General features: G+C 39.7%; 1 protein-coding gene across 4 annotated transcripts in view; it reads left to right on the top strand.

Annotated features, from left to right (window-relative positions):
* The window catches only part of LOC137999852 (prickle planar cell polarity protein 3-B-like), a 19793-nt gene extending 88 nt beyond the window's left edge, over positions 1–19705 (top strand). The window contains exons 1-6 of one of the 4 annotated variants that reach the window (XM_068845797.1): positions 1–96; positions 10129–10214; positions 13835–14015; positions 15011–15262; positions 17131–17334; positions 17669–19705. The exon at positions 1–96 is cut by the window's left edge and continues 88 nt beyond it. In XM_068845797.1, the coding sequence (XP_068701898.1) occupies positions 10132–10214; positions 13835–14015; positions 15011–15262; positions 17131–17334; positions 17669–19198 (2250 nt within the window). In that variant the 5' untranslated portion in view covers positions 1–96; positions 10129–10131 and the 3' untranslated portion in view covers positions 19199–19705. Of the gene's footprint in view, positions 97–6084; positions 6208–9828; positions 10010–10128; positions 10215–10238; positions 13673–13834; positions 14016–15010; positions 15263–17130; positions 17335–17668 lie in introns of those variants that run through there. The other 3 variants (XM_068845794.1, XM_068845795.1, XM_068845796.1) reach the window with 3 other exon arrangements.
* The last annotated feature ends 2795 nt before the right edge of the window (positions 19706–22500 follow it).

Below are 22500 nucleotides of genomic sequence, written 5' to 3'. Positions count from 1 at the left end.
GCGTACAAAAAGGAGAGAAAGGAGGTCACGGGTTTCTTTACAAAGCCTCCATCTAACAAAGGGCTTTCTTAAGAGTTTGGTGATTGGAATACGAAGGTAAGAGAACTACTAATCCGATGAGCATGCATTTCATATTACTGGGTTAAGAAAGTTCTGACGCAGTGTACACAAGTGCAACTCTTAAGTCATCGATATCAGTTGAACATACTAAGTCTCGAAATGACCTGGATTTGGTTAAACTGCTAGTGTGAGTACATTTTCATAAATTTACTGCCCTCGTGTTATTTTTACAAAAAGACAGCCAGAGGAAATTGCTTTCTAAAACTCAAAATGCGTTATATAGAAGGCAAACGGTAAATTTTTAGTTTCGTGCCTCTTCATGTAGCATCTGCCATAGCGACAAAAGTGCGCTCGAGGCAACTTGACGCAATTGGAATATTCTTTGTCTTCATGGGTCAATAAAAGGATTCGATCATGAAAGAAGGAGAAATGTACTTGCAATTCACTTATGTATTGTGATCGAACGTATCATTTGTTTTTATTCGCGAGTTGTAAAAGAAAAAGAGACGGTAGTAATTACTGTATAATTTCAACTATGCAACGCTGCCTACGAAAGGACTCCTTCGAAATTTCGGCAAAGTACACCCTCATCGCCAATTCATTCAAATAAAAACTGATGGTTTATAAAATCGCAACAAAGGAAATCTCGTGTTTTGAATAAGACTAACTGTATTAAAAAACGCTGGCTTGAAAAACCACGAAATTTGAATAAAACTAATACATTGTAGCGTGAAATAATTGCCATAATCAATGGACGGAGTCAGTTGTCGTTTTTCGCGCGAGTAGTGTAAAACTCAAATGGAGCTATTGAAAGACAATGAAATCTCGTTATTAAACCGATGAACCGTTCATCCTAGACCAATATACATTAGTAATAGGGTGGCACTCAAGTAAGTGCCTACGTCGACAAGTCTTATTTGAGTTAGCCTTACTACGTGTTCTCGATATGGCATTCATGGGGAACAAAATTAGCCACAAAAACCCCCAATTCATTGATAGGATCTTAATAGTCTATTTTCCATTATGGACACCTAGTGGGTGTAAAATACGGCTGAAGATATGGCCCCCCATGGTGCGTGTACAGCAATTATTGCCCGACGTCGCAGATCAACAAATTGAGGAACTTTAGAAATGTGACGCTGAGGTTAACGAGAAAGATGCTAAACAATAACATTTCACGAGCAAAGCAATCGCTCTTCCCGTACGTTTTGAAGTTTTGGTTAGGTTAATTCCGTTTGCAGAATTTCGGAAGGGAAAAAAAATGTTTCGTATGATTGACGCATCCGCTGAAAAAGTTCCTTGTTCGGAACGTTTCATGGTGATTGGATTTTACAAAACGATTCAGACAATAAGCCTCGGCTGAACAAACGTCAAAAATTGGAGTTTAAGCTTCCTCCAATAGCCGTCAACATGTAATGCCAAAATTAAGGAGATTGAGCTTAAGGGTAAAATTAAAAATAGATTAATTCAAGCGATTTCTTTTCTGTTATTCATTTTTGTGTTGTTATATCTGTTAAAAGGCCTAAAAAGAACGTGCATATTATTTAAGTGTCTTACCAAGGACTTAAACGATTAAAATACGTTATGATTCACTCGCTAATGCGTCTCCAAACCGCCGATGATTGCTGTCGCTGACGACATATAGGCGTACTTGAAATTTCAAATATGTCGATATCGGTATTCACGTGCATTTGGATAGAAGCTTGTGTATGCAGTTTCTGGCTTAGCATAGAACGTGATGCCAACGGTCCACATCGCTGTACGGGTTGAGTTGCTCAGTCCTTTACAGCTGCATAAAAATTACATAAATCTTATGCTTTGAATATTGTCGATTTACGGTAGTTCAATAAAGACATTCCACGAGGATAAAAGCTGACACTTGAAGCTTTTTTCCACAAGTGAATGCAACATTAGCATTTGGATTGAGAAATACTGCTCATCACTCCGGGCGAGAACCAAAAAATCAAACCAAAGAGAGCAACTTTTCAATCCCGTTTAGCTTAATTTTTATTTTATTTATTAACTTTGCCAGTCAAGGTGGCAGAGCGCCACAACAGCTTGCGCCAATTACTGTGGCCCCTTTTTTACCCTCCCAACCATGATACACAACAGAAGACAGACCACAACACCGGGAACTACGTGCCCTACTCTTAGCGACAAGTGTGTGGGTTCTTTTACGTCCCACAGGATTATTAACATTGAAGGGTTGTGAGAAGGAACCTCCGGCTTATCGTCCTTATCCGAGAAGACTTGAAAAGTCTAACCATTTGCTGATGTAGTTGCAAAGGCAGCACTTTCTCCTCAGTTATTTAAAAACCCTGAGTGTTGGTCCGGCCGGAGTTGAACTCGCGACCTCCCGCGTGACAGTCCGGTACGCGGTACGCGGTACGCGGTACGCGGTGTCATGTCTTAAGATAACTCAACTCCAACTTCTTTTTTTTCTGGGATGAAATTCAAGATACCCCGGCCACTTCTCTGCCTGCAAACAAAGTGTACTGCTGTTTACGTCACAGTGGTCAGAAATGGCCGACTATTTTGAGTGAATAGTATTCTTGTCTCTTCTCCTACAAATCGGCAATTAACTTTTTGACAAAACTGGGAACTTAAAAGTCAAATAATTCACCTTATTTCTTCCTACTCCACAATGGTGTGAAAGAAACCCCACAAAACTAGATTGGGCAGAAATAAGACGTGGCAGATAGCATGTACTAACTCTGCTATAGCTTGAGAGTCAATTCATGCACTGAGGACATTGAGGAATTCACTTCTGCCTCTTTATTAAAAAGTTTATTTGTTTTCACTGGTTTTGTGTGGAGGCGCAATTTAAAATACAATCCCGGTAATGCTAACTTTGACGGTCCAGGTCACAAATCAGTCAGCAACTCCGTGTCCTACTCTTAGAGAACAATGTGTCCCGCATAAGGTTGTGAAACGGGGCTTACGATTTAAAGTCCTTATCCGAGGAGAGTACGGACCTCTTTGCAGATGTGATTACGAAGGAAATAGTTTCCCCTCAAGGATCACGAGTGATGGTCCGACCCGGCGAAGTCGAACCCTCGACTTCGATGCTCTTTCAACTTAACGATACCGGTCGACAAGTTAAATTTGTAAAGAAACATCCATAACAAGAATTTCGCGCTTTAAGTAGTTTGATAGATACTGCAGTGCGAACTCTTTTCTCGTGACTTGCTGCATGCGTCCTAATTTTGCGCTTGAGACGCGTGACTGAAAATTCTCTCGGAGACGACCAGAATCATCATACTAAGAGCTTCAACTGAGAAAGCCCTACTTTTAGCAATACTTCTTTGATAACGCGCCAAAAGCCAAAAGCTGCTGAAAAGTGTGAGTTCAGCAGCATGAAAGACTCCGCCTCACTCTCTTGCCTTTCTGTTGTCCACTGAAAGGGCCTACGGCAAAATTGAAATTAATACAGGGGTTTTAAGGCCACTTGTATGATTTAGAAGCGATACGGTTGTAAGGATTTTTTCCAGCGCATATGTCTACTATGAAACAGGATACTGTTGCGTTCCGGCTGTTTCGCCCCAATGTAGGAAGGGCCTTTTAAATTTTCTTACAATAGCCGTGGTTCTGAAAACCCAAATATCACTGGTCTCAGCATAGTTAATCTAGGGACTGGTTATGAAACCCTGAGAATTTCAAAAGGAGGAACAATACAGTGGCAATTAGATGTTGAACCGACCGTGACCCTGCACAATCTTTTGTTTTTGGTTCGCAAGAAATTAGTCGAAGCTGTTGATTGGGTTTTGTGCAGGGTCAAGGCCAAAAAAGCAAACAAAAACATGAAACAAAGAAACTTGTCGAGTTTCATAACCAGCCTACATCTATTAACTATGGTCTCAGATACCCTGGATGTCGGGCGTATTTTTTTAATTCTGTGTTATCAGCACGCACACGGACTTAGTTTATTGTATACTTATCAACGGACTTCTAGAACCGGGGTTGGGCCACGACTGCGTATCGGAAATCAAGACGCTTCTTTAATAAATTTCTCTGGTGATTAGCATATCTTCAAAGCACAGATGTTAAATTGATCGATAAATCAATGTATACAAAATATTGAAGTTCTACCTCGGTAATTCGCACTTTTAGCGGTTTATTAAAACACCTGATAGGCAAATATATAGGCTATTTAAAGGACATGCCCAGTCGTTCACTTGGTAAGTGAGGCAACGTGAGAGCCGATCCTCCATTTATGCCCAAGATTATTCAAAGAATACAAAGAAGATGAAAATGGTGGAAACTGCTTCTGAAAAATCTTATGATGGAATCTTAATGAGATCATAAATGGAAAAAAGAAAAGAGAACCGATACATTTATCAGGGAGAAAGCTCACTTTGGCGCGATGCAGATAGTCAGGAACCGGGTTATTTAAGACTGAAGCCGATAAACAACACCCCAGTCTTATCCACTTAGCCATGCTAATTTTCGTGTGTATTGTTTGATGGGCTAAGTGAGCGTGAAATTGTTTTTAAAAATGCATGTACACAGGCAAAAAAGCCGCCGACGATGACTGAATTTTAGGTGAAGAAAAAGCATGGAAGACTGAGTAGAATGTATAAGGAAGGCATTTGTAAATTGGGACGAGGTCTTCAACATCAAGGCACCTGAACCTCAGTAGACCTCAATAAGCTGTAATCCAAAAGTTGTTAATAAATTCTTAATTCATAACATGCTTTTGTTCCCTCCTGTTAAGGTTCTAAAACTTCTAATTATAGTTCACTTGAGCTTCATTACAACCACTAAACGATCATTATTCGCAATTAATTCAAAACAGCCCTTCCCTAAATGTTCAAAGTTTCTATGTCACACAAATAACTAGAACAATGCTAATTGTGGTGGCGTGACATTTGAGCCAGAAAACTGCTTGGCTTAATTAAATAGATTAGCAATTTCCATTGACTGGTTTCGAAAAAATTCACTATAAGTATTGGAGGATAATGTTAAGTGCTATTTTCTACCCATGTAAAGCATGTGAGCGCTATTCTTAAGCAGCCTTCGTATTTCGTTGTTCATTCCTCTGCATGAAGAACGTTCATAGGCAAAAATTTCTCCGGATAAGAGCAATTTGGTATTCACCCGAAAAGTGACACACAATGAAACACGATATGAGAGCACGATCAAAGAGATAAACTGAAACAAGATATGGGAGCACGAAAGCTAAAGTGCACTTTGATGGGGCCATTCGCTCCCGATCACAGACGCTGAATGGAAAATTTACAGGCCGCCAGCTCATTTTTATGGTGTCAAAAGTAACAAAAAGCCGCCCACAAGATATTTGTTAAAAAATGGACATATCTTTCAAACTTCTTATTGTAAATTGCGAAGAAATGGTAAAGCACAATCTATCAAAGCCGTCTTTATCGATCAAAAACGATTTCATACTAATGTGGATCACAGAATGTAAAAAGATCGCCCTAAATCAACACTGGGAAGTGTGAGGAAAACTGGAAGTGGCAAAGAATCGACAAGGTACTTGATGAAAAACTCATTAACATTCGTCACGTTTCACATCTGCCTTTTTCATTTACCTTTCCCCAAGAGTTAGTAAAAAGCTGCAAAATGAGAACACGATCAGTAAGATACGTGGAAGTAAAATTGAAAATGCATCAACTCATTAAAGTACTTGCTAGAAAGTCTCAATTTAAAAGTATGCGGGCACATCTGCGCTTCCAAATTACATCTTTCGACTTCAACCCCCACGAAATAAAAGCCTCCAAATATTAAAGCATATCAAGCAAGGGTGCATAGAGTCTAGAGAGGAAATGTGATGATGCGAATCAGTCCTACAACACGGCTATTCAGTTCCTTTTCATTTTGATTAAGGCCTTGTTTTCATTTAAAAGATGAAGGCTGAAAGAACGAAATTAAGACCAGAGATCGATTACTTTCAAAACAGAGACTATGTGACTCCTTAGTATCCCATTACAGCAGGTGTATCCTCCAGCTTCTTTTGTGTAATATCGCTTGAGTTTCATTTTAATCATTAATTTTTAACGAGAGAGTCATGATTTACTTGCTCGTCGTTGAAAGTCTTGGTGAGTAGACTGGCGTATTAAACCACGAGGCCATTGATTCGATTTACTCTGTCCGATGCGGAAACACAGGAAAGATTGCCGAGTAGAAAATGTAAGTTGTTGGTTAGTTTTGATTATAGAGAGCTATAGCCGTCGACCGGTATATTGGTAAGCATAAGGGGGAATAGATCGTGATAGACCCATATTCAGTGCAGGTTTTTGAATATAATCCAGACATTCGTCAGACTCCAAACAACTGGCTTGCTTGCCAAATATTCTTAATCGGTGCGGTTCAGTTTTCATTTGTCGGTTTCGTCGTAAAGTGAAGAAAAAGAAAAAAAACACCTGTGGTTGAGCCAACTTATGGTTGCAACTCACGCATCTTATGGCAAGCAATCACAAGACTCACAACGCAGTAATCTAAAAGCTGTTCCATCCCACTGGGATGCGATCACGGCATCGAAAACACATTAAACACGGCAAACCAGCTGGCATCAAGTTTTCATTACTTAGAACCTTTTCGGTTCTTTCGGAGTTCGCCAATTAAAGGCTCTGCTTCCTCAAAGTTCATTACAAAAGGACTCTCAACGAAAACGAAGGATCCAATGAAATTACTTGATAATCCGACGATAGTGAAACCAGCACTGTAAAAGACATGGACCGAGTTTGCATTATATTTGGCCTTGCCGTATAATCTGATTGGCTACGGTCTTTCGAATAGTTACACTGGCACATGCGTACACGTGGTGTCCTTAAGCTTGACCTGGTGACGTGCTTTTGGCTTCAATGAAGCTTTAACATTGTACAAGATGATCAGCTTTTCCGTTTCAGTTAATCATTATAACATATCAGAATATTGCTTTCACGATCATCTCATAATAGATAACTGCATAATACCTCTAATGGTATGGATGGCACAAGAATAATACTGACAATACTGGAATCTCTTATAGTGCAAAATACTTCTTTTTAATCTTCGGAGTTCACAGCCACTAATATGTAGAAAGTTAAATTATTGTTGATTTCATAGTGGCCTCTTGCCCTAAAATGACGACCTTCTCATTACTAAACAAAAAAAGCAAGGTGACTCACCATAACAACAATAAAAGCAAGGTGACACACGCTAACACCAACCCGGTGTGGCCAACACACCATGCATGCGCACAACCATTTCACCCGGTAAATTACCAGCCATGGACAGCTGTTTCGGCCTTGCTGGGCCTCATCACCATGGCGTAGCTAACATACCAGGCGGGTGTGTTTAGCACTCACCATAACACCCACCCGGTGTGGCCAACACATCACGCATTCTGAATACAAGTTCGTATGGCTCTACCAGTGAGCTATACTGGGGAGACTCATCTTCTATAGCTCGGCCATTTTAAGGCTAACGGTTAACCCCAAGGAGACAGATGGCACACAACCTTTTACAATTTAATTGAACTGGTATAACAACGCAGTTGGTTGTATTTTAAGGTTGGGGTTCATTGGGGAAAAAGATGTCACTAGACTTTTGCATTAAACAAGACACTCCTTATTGGTCTTAGATGAGAGTATCCGGAAAAAACAATTTCCTTTGTCGGCGTGCTGTCTTCATTAAACCATACTGATGCCAAATTAACATCAAATGTGCCAGATCTTAGGATTTCACTACATTTAGCAGTGGTTTTCCCTTATCTGCTCCAATTACCAAACTCGTCACTCCCTACATCGAATTCTCTGACGTGAAGGCGCTTTACGCCACTTGACTACTAATCGGGAGGACCGGGAGCGGTTAAACAAATAGGTACATCGAATTGAGACACAAAATGGGCGCATGAACAGGACTTCGTTGGCATTGAGAAAAGCTCTAAGCCTTCTACGGGTTTTGAGAGTCAAGGAGCTTTGGATCAGCTTGAAAGGAACAACTATGTACCCCAAAGCCGGAGTAATGACCGATTGCATCCTCTCCGTTTAAGGAACAACCACTGTGGTTCTAGGTTTCTTTTCTTTTACCGAGCATTTATCGCATCCATTGATTTCGAGTTCGTTTTTTTTTCCGAATCGAATCACAGAGGATATGTTTTATGGGTGAGTTCTGAAACAAGCAAATCAACTTGCATATTTGATCAAAACTGGGGTATCGTTATCACCAAAAATGGCTTCTAAAAATTGAAGATAGCAACGACTGTTGCGCGTGCTTCAAACACTCATCTTCACTGGCTTATTTCCCAACAAAATTATTTACTTCTGAAATAAGCAATGTTGTTCCCTTAATCCTGGGAGAAAAACATACACCTCTTTGATGAGATATCAATTTTGTGGGCGCCGGCAAAAATCAACTTTGACAAACAAAGAGTCCATGGCTGCTGAAAACCGAACCCAAGGTGAGACGATACTGACGATAACTGACAAGTCGAGATACACAGACCCCCTTACAGTGACCAACTACGATTTCCAATTTCCTGAATCTCTAAGCAGCAATCACGTCCCAGAAAGAGGTTCTTATTTATACTTTTTTGTCATTGAAGTGCTTGTCACAACAGACGTGCAACTGTCGTCTGACCTTGCCCGATCCTTTAGACAAAAACGATCAACTTAGCAGTCATGTGCTGTTGCCTTTGTTTCGGCTACGAGATGTACAAGACTTGAATCTCACAAGTAATTGACCATGGAATAGCAGCACAGTAATTCTCGCTTACAATTCACTTAACATCGGTTTCTCGATGTGGCAAATCGAGCTCAAGCTGGGTGGACGCAAATTGGGAAAAGATTGAAGTTTTCGTTTTTGATGAAGAGCAATCCCGTCCACGAGACCCGATTTCACATTATACATTTCGTACAGTTTCATGCGCATAGAATCTTAACAGACAGGCCTACACATTCACCATTTGATCGCCAATGCACTTCAGAGTTACTTTTTCATCGATGCTGCAAGCATGAAATAAATGTCGTTGAGGTCACTCGCCATTAAAGTGCATTCTTACCTTGCACTAGTATCTCACTAGGCAACGGACTCTCTCATTTATCGCATGATTTCGGTAGATTCCTTAAACGCCTCTCTCACCTGTTCCCTGCTGATACGCTTGTTTGGATAAATCAGGCAACATAACAGTGCACACAACATCGGCAAAGGGATCCGACGTAAAATATACAAAGGAGTTCTTAATTTTAGTGCGACATTAGCCATCCCCTCTCAGTCTTGGATGTTTCTGCTCACAAGTGCATTACTTTGTCGCTATCATCAAAACAGCGGGAGTTTCATTGTCGACTTAACCACGCGCACTTACATATTTTTAGGAATGCAAAAATTTATCGAACATGTTTGTCTTCTGTATACAAACGTAACTCATTACAAATCTTTTTCAACAGGGGTTTTGTATCATTTGTTTTCTCGAGTGTTAACTAATGATAATGAATTCACGCCTACGATTGGCTCAACCCTTAGCATTGTCTTCTTACGCATATTAAATTTATTTCTTCTTTCTGATGCTTTCACTGTTGTGTTTCCCTGGCCAGACTGGTAAATGAATTCAGCAGGTCAAACTTGTGGACAGGAATTTCCTCCCCGGGGGGACTCAAGTGTTCTTTGTCCCACGATGTTTCCCTCGTTCTCACGAAGCAGAGCGTCTATTGCTAGGAAGTGTGTTGACAATGCGGAATGCGCACCAACGAATCTGATTGGACTGCGTTTTAATTACGATCTTGGTGTGTCAATCACACGCTTCAAAAGGTTATATTGATTTTACTGTTCAGTAACGTAGTGCACGTTTGTTGGCCTTGTCTTGTCGGTGAGCTCTGTAAACCATTGATCCTTGATGTGATTAGTAAGGGGTTCGTTTACCGACCCAAGCGTGTTGGACAAAAACTTGACTGTACTGCACTGTAAGAGAAAATTTTGACTGAACATGATGAAAAAGACGAGAATGTTGTCGGTAGGATGCGAGAATTCTTGAAAATCTACGCTGCTGATAAAACAGAGTCTTCTTCGCTATTGAGGACTGTGGTAAAGATCACATCAATTGACAACGCGTTTTGCTTATGATTTTAACAGAGTATGGTGGCTCATGAGGAAGACAACACAAAGACGTGCAACAACTGCCGCGAGCTATGTCCAGGGTTTTCAGCCCATTATTGGCGGTAAGTAAAGGGCAGTTTCACTGAAATAAGCAACAGGGCTTGAATTGAACACGGTACGTAATCGACTGGGTTAGTTTGTTCCCAGCGAGAATGTATTGCTGCCGCAAAACGACACATTATTCCAAAATAAATCACAACCTGTTTGTCCCGGGGTGAAAGTATATAGCCATTCTCCTTTGGGATAATTGGCGATATTGTGCTTTGGAATTTTGTGTATTCGACAATCGGGACGCCAGCAGAAGGCTTCTACCAGTGGCTTCGTCCAAAAGATTAGATAGGTATTTAAGATACGGAATGGAGGTATCAGGGCGTCAAGCCAAAAAGATCAATCTTCAGTTCTTTGTAAGAAGCTATGTTCTTTCTTAAACTCCTTTAAACCAAGGGATGACAGTCGAGTGTTTCTTGTTGGTAGACTCAACATGAAACTATAGTTACGCTAATTTTACAGTCTTCGATTGTTTTTTTGTCTTTTGGTAATTCGGATAAAAGCACCAAGTTTTTCAAACATTCACAATTTAAGTTTCTTTCACCACATGTTAGTTTCGAAAGGCGCGGATCGATTTCCGTGTTTATTAGCGAGCAAATGGGTTTAGCAAATTAAAATAGTCTCGGATCTATCCTTGAGACACTCGCAGTTTGTTTGTTTAGTATCGTTAGGTCATTCATCCATCGCAGCGGTGTACCCATCCTTAGCATTAATGCGAATCGGAAGAATTGTTCTGAGTAAAGAGGCAATTCGATCAAAACAAATGTGTTTAGCAGAGACACTTAACCGGATGGATAAAGCTCTTCGGCCGTTTTTCGAATTTTACAAAAGTCGGAAGAAGGTGACGCGGTCGACAGAGCTGTCAGTTCCTGACCAGACGGGTGGAAATTTTATTTTTTCGTACAGGGCATCACCACACGAAATTCCACGAAACATCGATGCAGTGTCTTTTTTTCGCGGCGACAGTGTGTAAATAGCTGAGGTGAACTCGAGTATGCACTTAATGACGCCTAATCTCGTAACAGCAGAACAGCAGTCTTGTTTTCGTTGTAATACATCCTCGTCCGGAGACTGCTTGGCGTGCGCTGCTGAGAATTGCCATTTGTCACTTGCTGATTGAGATAGTGCGTAGGCTCGAGACAAAACCTTGCGGCGGATCGACTTCTGTTGCCGCGAAAAATACCTTAAAAATGCCTTTGATTGCCCGCGTAAAAGCAGGGCGACACGAAGCACTGTAACCTCGAAGGAGGCGTTGAGCAAAGGAGGGATTCGAAAAACGTCACCCGTCCCAAATACAGATAACAAATGCGCCCCTTCATCAAGTTACGAAGAATTTGATTTCTGTTTTGAGTCTTCAGAAACTGATTTTTTAATTTGGAAAATGACTAAGGCTGACGTAATTGTTAATCATTTGCCTTTCTACTCAAGGCCGTTTTTCTCACACTAGCGATTTACTTTGGGAAATCTGTTTTTTCTCGGTTATTCAAGTTGAAAATGCACAAGACCCTAAGGGCATCCTTCATGTATCCCTTACTCTTGTGTATAACACGCCTGAGGCGATGTAGCAAATTCTGGCGATTTTGACATTACTTTATTCGAATTGTTTATGAGGACGATGCCATGAAAAACCCCCGTATTTTAGTCCTTTGAAATGACAACTTAATTTACATGGCTTAGTTCTCATTTCTGCATAGACCATACAAAATATCAACCTTTCTTTCCAAAGGACATTGTTTATCGCACACCATTAAAACGCAATTAATTTTCCAACTCGCCTTGAAATAAAAATATTGGCTGTTGTAAACGGATTGTTAATATTTGCGTTTGTGGACGATAACACCACATGAAAACAATGACAATTTCGGAAGTGAGTGGAAGAGTAAGTTTGGGATCTAACACATGTGATCTTTAAACACGCAGCATCCTTTAAAATACGACGTTATCTGTTCATTTCTACTCTTGAAAATTCCTATTCAAAGTGGCTTACAGTGATAAAAAATATTAAGCAGTTAGATTTAGTTGCGATTGCGACAATGATCATCCTTATCTTAAATCTTTTTTCTTTGAAGCTTAAACATAATTATTATTACTCTTTTCGTTAACTGCTATTTTCCACTCTAGAGGAAGTTTCCTTTCGCGATTCTTTAAGCCGATTGTGTGGTCTTTTTTCTCACAAGAATTGAAACAACAACTCAACCTCCGACAATTACATTATATGCATAATAAAAAAATCGGTTTTGCGTTTTAAGTCGACGAGGTTTCCTCAAATCGGCTTTTATATCCTCCTCTAAATATTAATGTCATCTAAACGTTTGTTTTAACTTCCGAACAAAAATATTGACGACCCCCATGATTTTAAAAGAGAAACGCCTGTAATTAAAACACAAAAAGTGCTTTTCACACTTTTCACCAGGCTGATATTTTCAAGAGGTAACTGTTTCTATTCGCCATACGATATTCATTTGCTGTTTCTGGATGCTGGGAATACACACGGTTTCAATATAGACTTGTATATTTTTTAATTTCTACTTGTTGTTGCCTCGTTTCTCTTCCTATTCTCATTTTTTTTTGTTGTTCTTCTGGCACGCAGTGAAAAGTAAGATGTTTTTATAAAATTTAATTTAAATTCAATTTTAAATATTGTCCTCTCAATTAACTTCTCAGCAGTAAACATCAAGTATAAAATTGAGTTTTTTCCGAAGAAAAAGGATTAGTTTAGTTGCTGTCATTTACAGAACATTGTTCTCACTAGAAACATTTAAGATTATTTCTAAGTTTTAGACATCTATTGCTATGTTTGGAAAATTAACTACCCAAATGTGACAGGAGTGTTGTAAGATCTTGTAAGTACAGAACGAGGCAACACCCTCAACAGCTGAGAAGTTTATGAAGGATAGGCTACATTCAGTACATTGTGTGAAGTCTTGAAGAAGATTACCGTTAAATGAACATCTTCGAATGAAGACTTACATGTAGAAGGTTTGGGATGCCCGAGTTCCCCCTTTGACCTAAACATTTTGAAAGTTTAAATCCTTTTGGTTGGAATGCTAATTTCTCCTCCGTCAGTAACACAATAGGTGACAAGATTTTCAATTCTTGAAATGGTGTAATTAATTGGAATATTTCTTGAACAAGTCTGTTCTTGTTAACTTATCTCGACCTGAGTACATTTATTTTTCCTTTAACAGTTGATCACTAGATGTTGTGCATTAGGGTAATTTTGAGTTGAAAATAGGATAAAAATAGGGCTCAGTCAAGATGCAGCTTAACGTAAATGAGAAAATATTGAGAATCCGTGAGGATTCAATGATTTTTATGACACCTTTTAAGTGCCTAATGTCAAATATTATCAGAAGTTGTTGAGAGACATGTCTGAAGAGTTGCATATTTCTTCAAAATATTCATCAGAAGGCACGGAACTTTACCAAGGGAGTAAAACAGGGCAGTTAGAAAGAGTAACTTCCAATTACCGGTAGTTAGTTCTGATTAATTTTAAACAGCAGAAGTTTGATTTGATACTACTGCTTACTTTAATTTTGTCTTTGATATCAAGTTTGCTATCCATTTCATGTTTGAAATGTTAGTCTTAAATTAAGTTAACATTAATGGAGAAATATCGATTTTTAAACTCCAGGAAAATTTGCCAGCATTGTAAGTGCCCAAGAGAGGATCATAATATTATTGTGGATGATGCTAGGGCAGGACGGAGTTTATTTTTAGGAGATGCAAACTATTCTGGATTCCCCAGCGATGACGACAGTGGTTGTGCTTTAGATGAATATGCATGGGTTCCACCTGGATTAAAAGCTGAACAGGTTGGTGAAAAAGAAAAAGGAAAGAAACTTTAAGTGTCTACTCTAGTCTGCTAACACTGGAGCACTAATTGGGGACACTGTAAACTGAAATCAACATTGAAAGTAAGGCAAATGAAATTAAATGTTTTTTTTGAGAAGAGGGGAAAGCCGGAATACCCGGAGAAAGACCTCTCAGAGCAGATTGGAGAACCAGCAAAGTCGACCTACATATGACGCCGAGTCTGGGAATCGAACCCGGGCCAAAGTGGTGGGAGGCAAGTGCTCTCACCATGACTCCAGCCCTGCAGCCTGAAAACAGGAAATTTCTTCCTCACAAGTGTATTTTTTGTTTTTTCTGCTGTAGTGTCTTATCCTTACCAGATGCTTTTGGCAGTATGGGAATCACTGACAATGACCAGAAAAACTGTTGGCAATCCAAAGTAAAAACTGTTGGGTGGTTGGGCATAGTAAATTGTACCATCAGTGTTTGTTCAGTTTATCTAAGATGAGGTGCTTTATGCTCCAACGTGTCCAATGTTGTCAGAAAATTTCAGCAAAGGCGTATAGCACATTTTGATAAGATGCTCATTGAATGCGACTGAAATTTGTGACGATTTGAGTTCTCAATAAATCTCTTAAAAGCTAGACAGTTATTGTTCAATTGGGAATGTTGTGAACAAGTTAACCAATAATGTCCAGGCACAAAGTGGTTAGAGCGAGTTTCAATCGTGTGTTGTAAAGCCAAAACCAAAGTAATTACTTTGGCCAAGAAAAAAGGATGGAGACAATCCAGTAAACCAATCAGAACTCGAAGTTATCATATGTAGCCGATACAAAGCTCGGGAAAATGTGCACGGGTGAGCCACGACTGGTTTTGGTTTCACTTATGATTGGTTGAAAAAGTGGTGCGATAACCAATAACTTAGTGAAGTAATGCAAAACGAAAGCACTTCATTAATTACTTTCGACACTCAATTGAAAACCGCTATAATGTGACAAACCAACCATCATTTTAGGTACATGCCTACATGAGTGCACTACCAGAAGAAAAGGTTCCATACATTGACAGCCACGGAGAAAGATATCGCAATAAACAGATCATTGTCCAACTCCCACCTTATGATAGTGAAGCACGGTTTTGTAATGGCCTAACTGATGAGGAAAAAAGAGAACTGCGAATCTTTGTGGCACTGAGGAAAAGAGACGCTTTAGATCGAGGCGTTGTAAAGCAGGTCCCTGAGGTTTCAGAAGGATACAGCTGTAAGGAGGTAAGAATATCTAAGTGAAAAGTGATTTTTGTTGATAACCTTGTCAAATAAGTTGCTGTGTGCTCAAGTAGTCAAGGTAGTAGGGTTATAAAGACAAGAAAGTTGCAAGCTTGCGTGGGTTTCTTACCAGAAAGATACTAAATATGGATCACTGAAAGTTCCAAAATTGCCAGAAGCCTGTTCAATTTGACTGCACAGCTGTGTTTGTGCTTGTGTCAGCAGTGTTTACAAGTCAATAAAATATGCAATTAACTGAGTGACAAGAGCAACCAAGGTTAGGAAGGCAGTAGACAAAGGTTCTTCTGAGGGAATACTTTGCAAGGATGTGGCTGCCCAAGATGTCAATATCAGGGACTGCTCTGCATGCTTGCCAATTCGCATATGACTACTAGTCCTCCAATATGGCGAATAAAAATGTAATTTGACTAAAATTTTTGGTGAGAAGTAATAAATTAAGAGTTAAAACCTTAATGACTGTAAGCAGACGGTTCGAGTTATTTCGCTTCCTGTTTGAATGTATACAAACAGATTGTCAACTATGGTGTTAAGACAAAATTAATCATTTCATTGGTGCATTAGTTGATTCAATCCATAGTCATGTGTGACCTCTCACGCGAAAACGTACACTAACGACTTGCTGTGTATGACCGGAATTCTGTGTGGAAGCCGTGTGACACCCGTGAGGTTTTAATTTTAAGCTGTTCTCGCGGCTTGGCTCACTTGTGTGACCGACCTGGTCAGCCGTTTAAAAAAATGCCCACTCATTTGCTAGAAAAGTCCACTTGTTTGAACCAGGTAGGCAACCATGTGACTCCGAACAAAATTTATGTTGTCTATGTCTCGGACAATGACAACAGGCGAATTTCATCTTTTTTAAATCCTGGTATTCTTCCGGGAAGGAGGACAGCATTTTCTTCAACATAATTTGTTAAAAAGTTCTTTACATCTTTGTTTATGGCTTGTGATAGCGTGTTGTGAGGTAAGCACTTGCTGTTTCGGTGGATCCTTTGGGAAAGTCTGTTTTGCTTGTAGTGGTCTTTTAATCTGTGGAACTGCGAATAGCTTAAACCATAGAGATGTAAAAACATATTCTTGCAGATCGGAAGGTTTTGGCACAGTTTTATGCTTTTAAGAGCCGTTTACGATAACCGTGAAATCATAGCAACACAAACAAAATGTTGACCCACTCGTACAAAATAATTTTTTTCAAGCCGTGTAAAATTTTCGACCACTCGTGTGGGACTACTGAGAACCTGTTTGGTCGTGCAGTGCCACTCGTTCACTCGACTTCTCAAGCCGTGAGCAACCCGTGAGGGAGCCGTGTGGAAAACCCGTTTCGAGGAAAGTCATTAGTGTACCTTTTCCTGTGAGAGGTTACATGTACTAAAGCCAGCCAATCAGTGTTGCTGTTTTATTGTATTGATGCGCGATGTTTTACGATAGTTTGCGAGATTTTCATTAAACAACATGGCCGCAAACAGATTATGTGTTTTTAACTTACTGTATTTAATCTTATTATACTATGCAATTTTTCAATGCCTTAAGGGCAAACATTTACAGCTCAAAATTCACCAGAATGCAGGAAATGGCACCCAATTGTCAAAATTTTCTCCAGGCCTAGGTTGCCCCGAACCCCGGCGCGTTGGCTTTGCACTCGGCTATTAGTCAGAAGCTAAAAAAATTTCAAAATGATTAAATCTATTGGCTAAAGGTTCTAAAACCCTAGATCTGTCCTTGAATATCTATGAAAGAAATGGGTTAAGAGAAATTGCTTATATTCTGCAGTGAACAAAAATGATAACCAAACATTGACTTACAAAGGAAGAGGATAAGCTCCATTATTTTTGCCTTATCTTTTTTTCTTTCAGTGTGGCGATCGTGTTTGCCCAGGATCGATGGCAGTATTTGCTCCAAGAGCAGGTCAGAATACAAGCTGGCATGCTGCTTGCTTTGTCTGCTATGTATGTAAAGAGCTTTTGGTGGATCTAATTTACTGCTTCAAAGATGGTAGGATATTCTGTGGGAGACACCATGCAGAAACCCTGAGACCCAGATGTGCTGCATGCGATGAGGTGTGTAAGTTTATTTTTGGCTTTGAGGAACCTTTGTGGTTGTGTCAATGCACCATTTTTGGATCACAGTTTGAGCACTAGCTGGGGTTTTACTAGGTTATGCCTGGTTTGAAAGTTGACAGCTGCACTTACACTGTAAATTACCATTTCGTTTTTTCTTCCCAATAATTAAGATTGATACATGTAAGGTTGTTCCTTTCCAGTCTTCCCATTGTCTTTGTACAAGTAAGTGATAAAGTGAAAGTGGACCATTTTCAAAAGCATCTATCTGATTGCCCTTCGTACTTAAATTATTTAGTATCCTTTCCTAATGTATTTGTCACTGTTTCACTAGATTATCTTTGCTGAGCAATGCACAGAGGCAGAAGACAGGTGCTGGCATGTTAATCATTTCTGTTGCTTTGAATGTGACTGCCCTCTCGGAGGTATGCGATACATAATGAAGGATGGAAACCCATTCTGTTGCCACTGTTTTAAGACAATGTATGCTGAATTCTGTGATGCCTGTGGGAAGCCAATTGATCCAGATGCCAGTCAAATGGAACACAATGGACAGCACTGGCATGCAACTGAGGAATGTTATTGTTGTTACAACTGCCGCAAACCTCTCCTCGGTCAGCCATTTCTACCGAAGAATGGAGATATTTATTGTTCTCCAGAATGCAGTCGAGGGATGCCAGTAATTTACCCTGAGGATAAGAAATATTCTCCACACCCACATTTGGATGAAACTAAACACTATAATGCCCATGAGTGCACTTCTGATCTGGGTACTCTTGAGTCTGATTATGTGACCTCTGGCACCCCATCTGCTTCAGGAGGACTTACTGCTCCATATGAACCAAGCACAGATGGTGATAGTGTTGGTCGGTATTCTTGCCTTCTATCCCATCACAGGGTTGGTCATTTAGAGAGAGAGGGCCTTGCAAATGCTCCAATTGGAATCTCTCATGGAAGGCTATCACACACCACATTTGGTGCATTAGCATCTTCAGGATACTTGACTGATGTGTTTGATAGTGTCAGTACCCATGGAGGCAATGATGTTGGTTTTCAATATGACAGCAGATTCCACAGGATTGAGAACCTTCAGGACATGTCTTGCGGGACTAGGCAGGCATTTGACAGTGTTGACAAAGCATACAAAGTACAAACGTTTGACAGTGCGAAAAGCTGTGACTTCATAAAAGCAACTCTTGTGGACAGTGAATCTACTAAAGATAGCAACTATGGAACAATTGAAAGGGATAGTAACTATGGCACAGAAACATCTTCAGCAAGTCGAGACTTCAACAAAAATCGTATGCATACGAAGGTAAAAGAACGGCATGTCTCTGGGTATGCATCAGACTATTGTTCGAGGACATCCAGAAGTTCAGGACATCGCACAAAAGCAAGACAATTTAAGTATTATGATATAGACACTGAGGACTTTATTAAGTCTAAAAGCTACTTTAGTGAGGGTGAAAGCTCGAGACCTTTGTCAAGATCTTTAGAAAGTCTAACATGGAAGCCAAGTTCACTTCCGGCCCCTCCAAGGAGCAGTCAAAGGAGATCTTCCTCAGGGACATACATATCTGCACGGAAGGAGCACATGATGAACAGAAACTCAGCTGTGCCAAAGGACTCTAAATCTCGCAATAGTCATCGTATCCAATCAAAGTCAATATCACAGTTGCCTTGGGAAGACCCATTTGCAAATCCAGTAGATAAGAGCAAGTCAAAGCAAGTAAGAAGACCAAGGATCACTTATACAGAAGATGGATTTATTGAAAAACCACAGTCTCAAGTTGTGAAGACAACTGATGCAGCCAAAAAGCATAAGTCGGGCAAAATAGGCAAACAAAATTGTTTGGTGCAATAAGTTCAACTAAAAAGCAGATATATAGGATCAGAGCAAAGTATTTTAATTTAACAAAGAGTGCATGGAATTTATTGGCAAACAACCTGTACTGTCATACCCTAAGATGTAAATGTATCATGATTAGAAGTAGCTTTCTGTATTCTTTTGAATGTTTAGCTTACTACTGGCAAGTAGTATTGATCATAATTTGAAATCTTGTTTGTTGGTAAAAGGCAAAGACCCTGATTGAATCTAGGAAGGTAATTTTAGCTAGTGGAAAGAAAAAAGCAAACATGTTTATTGTATATTAATATCAGTAATAGTGGCCATGCAAATTTCACTCCCTTATCTCATTTCTTTGAGTAATTAGATAAAAAGGAAAACTAATATATGACATTTTTCCATTAAGAGAAATATATTTAACTATCATTTTTGTGAAATGCAACAACATTGATGATCATGTTATGTTTGGCATCATTAGGCTGGTTTTGTTACATTAATGCCTTCAATAAACAAAAATTGTACAAACAGCAGATTGTAAGGAGCAGATACCTTGCAGTATGCATAGCCACTTTGTCCACAGTGTGGCAATGTCTACAGGGTGGAATTTAGCGTCTGTTGCATATCCCTACCTGCCAATCAGGGCAAAAAAGTCATTAAATTCAGACCAAGCTTATGAAGGCCATCATTTAGACTGCACTTGTAAGTGATCTCTACAAACTAAGCAAAGTTCAGCTCTGGACTCAATTGGGGATATAAACTGAAAAATAAGCTTCCCTTATACTCTTTGTGAGGTTTTCTGCACTGCATTCACTGAGGGTTTAATGCAGGTTTGGTAATATGAAAGGGAATGGAAATTGTGAGATTTAGGAATATCTTCACATAGTTTTGCTGCTGCAAGAATACCGCAGGTACCCAAAATACCACAGTTCACCCAAAAGACATTGCACGCCGCTTTGAATCTCACAAAGACAGAAAATCTGAAAATTATCCAAACAAAACACTGGAACTACCTATTTCAAAACAACAACACAAGTGTGTAATGTTTTTTTGGGTGAACATAGGCCTCTAATACAGTGACTTGGAAGTGATGGTGGACCAGTGATTTCATCTGATGTATAAAACAATATTCAGCTCTGAAAATGTCTTCCAACCTGAACATTTCCAGCGGTTGTAATGTTCCTTCTGTTAAATAGATGATGCACATTGACACAGGCAATTTTTTTGTATTCATTCAACTAAAAGCTAAGGTTTGAAATTTAGGAAATTTTATGTGCCTATCTGGTGGTATTTTCTGGCTGCACAAGCCTGCCCCAAGTCACCCTGTGTTTGTGAGTTTTTCATCATCATTTTTTTTTATCTTGGTGGAGTTGCTCAATGCAAGGGTAATAGTACTTGTAGTATATATTTCTGGAGGGGCCAGTTGCTCAAACCCTGGTTAGCGCAAACCATGCTTCGAGCAAACTGGGACAGGATGTCATGTTATTTAACACTGTTAATGCTAATCAAGCTCAAAAGCAACCTAGACCTACTAAACATACACCATACATACATACATACATACATACATACACATACTTTATATTTCTCGTCCCAAAGGGGCTTTTAAGAGAAAAGGATTATCACAATGCAATACAACACAACACAATGAGATAAAATATAATTTTAAAAAAAATTATACCACTCAGTGGTATGAAAAGTGACATTCAAAGGTGGCCCCCAAAACCCAGTTGAATCATTCCATGTGACTTTCAACCAAACATTTTAACTGAATTGAACATAGAAAATACCCAAGTTCTGAAGTACTAGTCAAACAGATGCTCCCTCACCTAGCTATCTATCATACGGCATACGTTGTTATCTCGTCTTGGAAAGGACGAGATGAAAGTGGAAATTTTGATAATGTTACCTTGATTTTTATCTTGTCTCCGAGGGTTACTTAAGTGAGCCCCATGTCAAGCTCAGACCAAAATTTGTCTCTTGCTGTGTGGGAAAGAGAGGTTTTCGAAGCCCTAAGCCTGGTTTCTGGCAGTTACGAAGCTGCAACAGTAAAGGAATGTTTTATTTCTGCCCCGATAGCTGAGGCATACGATAATTAAAATTCCCTGGGCTTGCCGACTTCTCCATTCACTTTGGGAGAGGATGTGAGTGACGTAGCCTGAAAAACAAAAATGCAAATGTTCGGGAGTGAAAATAAAAATTTTAAACGTGTATTTACCGGATGTGTACTAAAATTGAACTGAAATGTTAAAATTTCGTTGTTTTACACGGACTACGATATTTGACTCGTATTTCTACTTTCCTACCGTCAAAGTAAAACCTGGCCGTTGTCTGGAATTTCCCCTTCTCGCTGTTAAACAGGCCCTTCGTACTCTGCCGCGGCTTCACTACGGAGCGTCCGGTTTGTTTCTTCCTTTCATTGCAATCAATGTTATGGCTCATAATTACCCAAGAGAAAAGTAAAGTAAAAAACTGCGACAAAGACCACACGTTTCAACCTCTACTAACAAAAATCACAAACGATGAGTCCGGAAACTGTTTGCGGCTGCAACTGGACATGCCCGGGCGTGCTACTCCTTTCCCGCCAAAACACTCTGCCTGCCGGCAGCGCGGGAAATTCTTTTCTGCTGGAATTTTTTCAAATCCTCTAATACATCTTGTTTACCTCCCAAAATGTTTGCATTTTCTCCTGGGACATGAAGATGTGCCAAGAGAAATCGAAAACAATGCCTAAGCAAAATTTTGGGGGGTAAACAAGGTGTAAGGGTCGATCCGCACTGAGGACAAAACAGTCCGTTTTAGCCGAAAAATCCGCGAGCACGGCACTTTTTAGGGTGCGTTCGATTGATACATGGAATAGAGGTTAGAAATCCTTCGTTTTTACGAAGATTCCCATTAAAATTATCAAACACCTCCTAAAATGCTGTTTTAAACTTATCTTTATTATCCTTGTTTCTTCAAAACACCAGACATGCCGTTTTAAATTACTCCACTGACGTATTCTTATTCCGGAATAGGGTCAATCGAACGCACCCTTAGGGTCCTGTTTGGAGTGATGATTTAAAATGGTATGTCTAGCGTTTTGAAGCAACAAGGATAATAAAGATAAGATTAAAATAGCATTTTAGTAGGTCTTTGACAATTTTAATGTGAATCTCCGTAAAAACGAAGGACTTCTATCTTCCATTCCGCGTATTCGTATTCCTGAATACGGTCAATCGAACGCACCCTAAGTCGATCTGTGCGGATGGTTTGTCATGAAAGGACAGAATATTTTGACTCGGACAAATTTATCAAAGGAGCCGGTGTCCTGCCTCGGACCG

Source organism: Montipora foliosa, chromosome 4 (genome assembly GCF_036669935.1).
Source record: "Montipora foliosa isolate CH-2021 chromosome 4, ASM3666993v2, whole genome shotgun sequence".
NCBI lineage: Eukaryota > Metazoa > Cnidaria > Anthozoa > Scleractinia > Acroporidae > Montipora > Montipora foliosa.
This window is presented reverse-complemented; position numbering and strand designations above follow the sequence as displayed.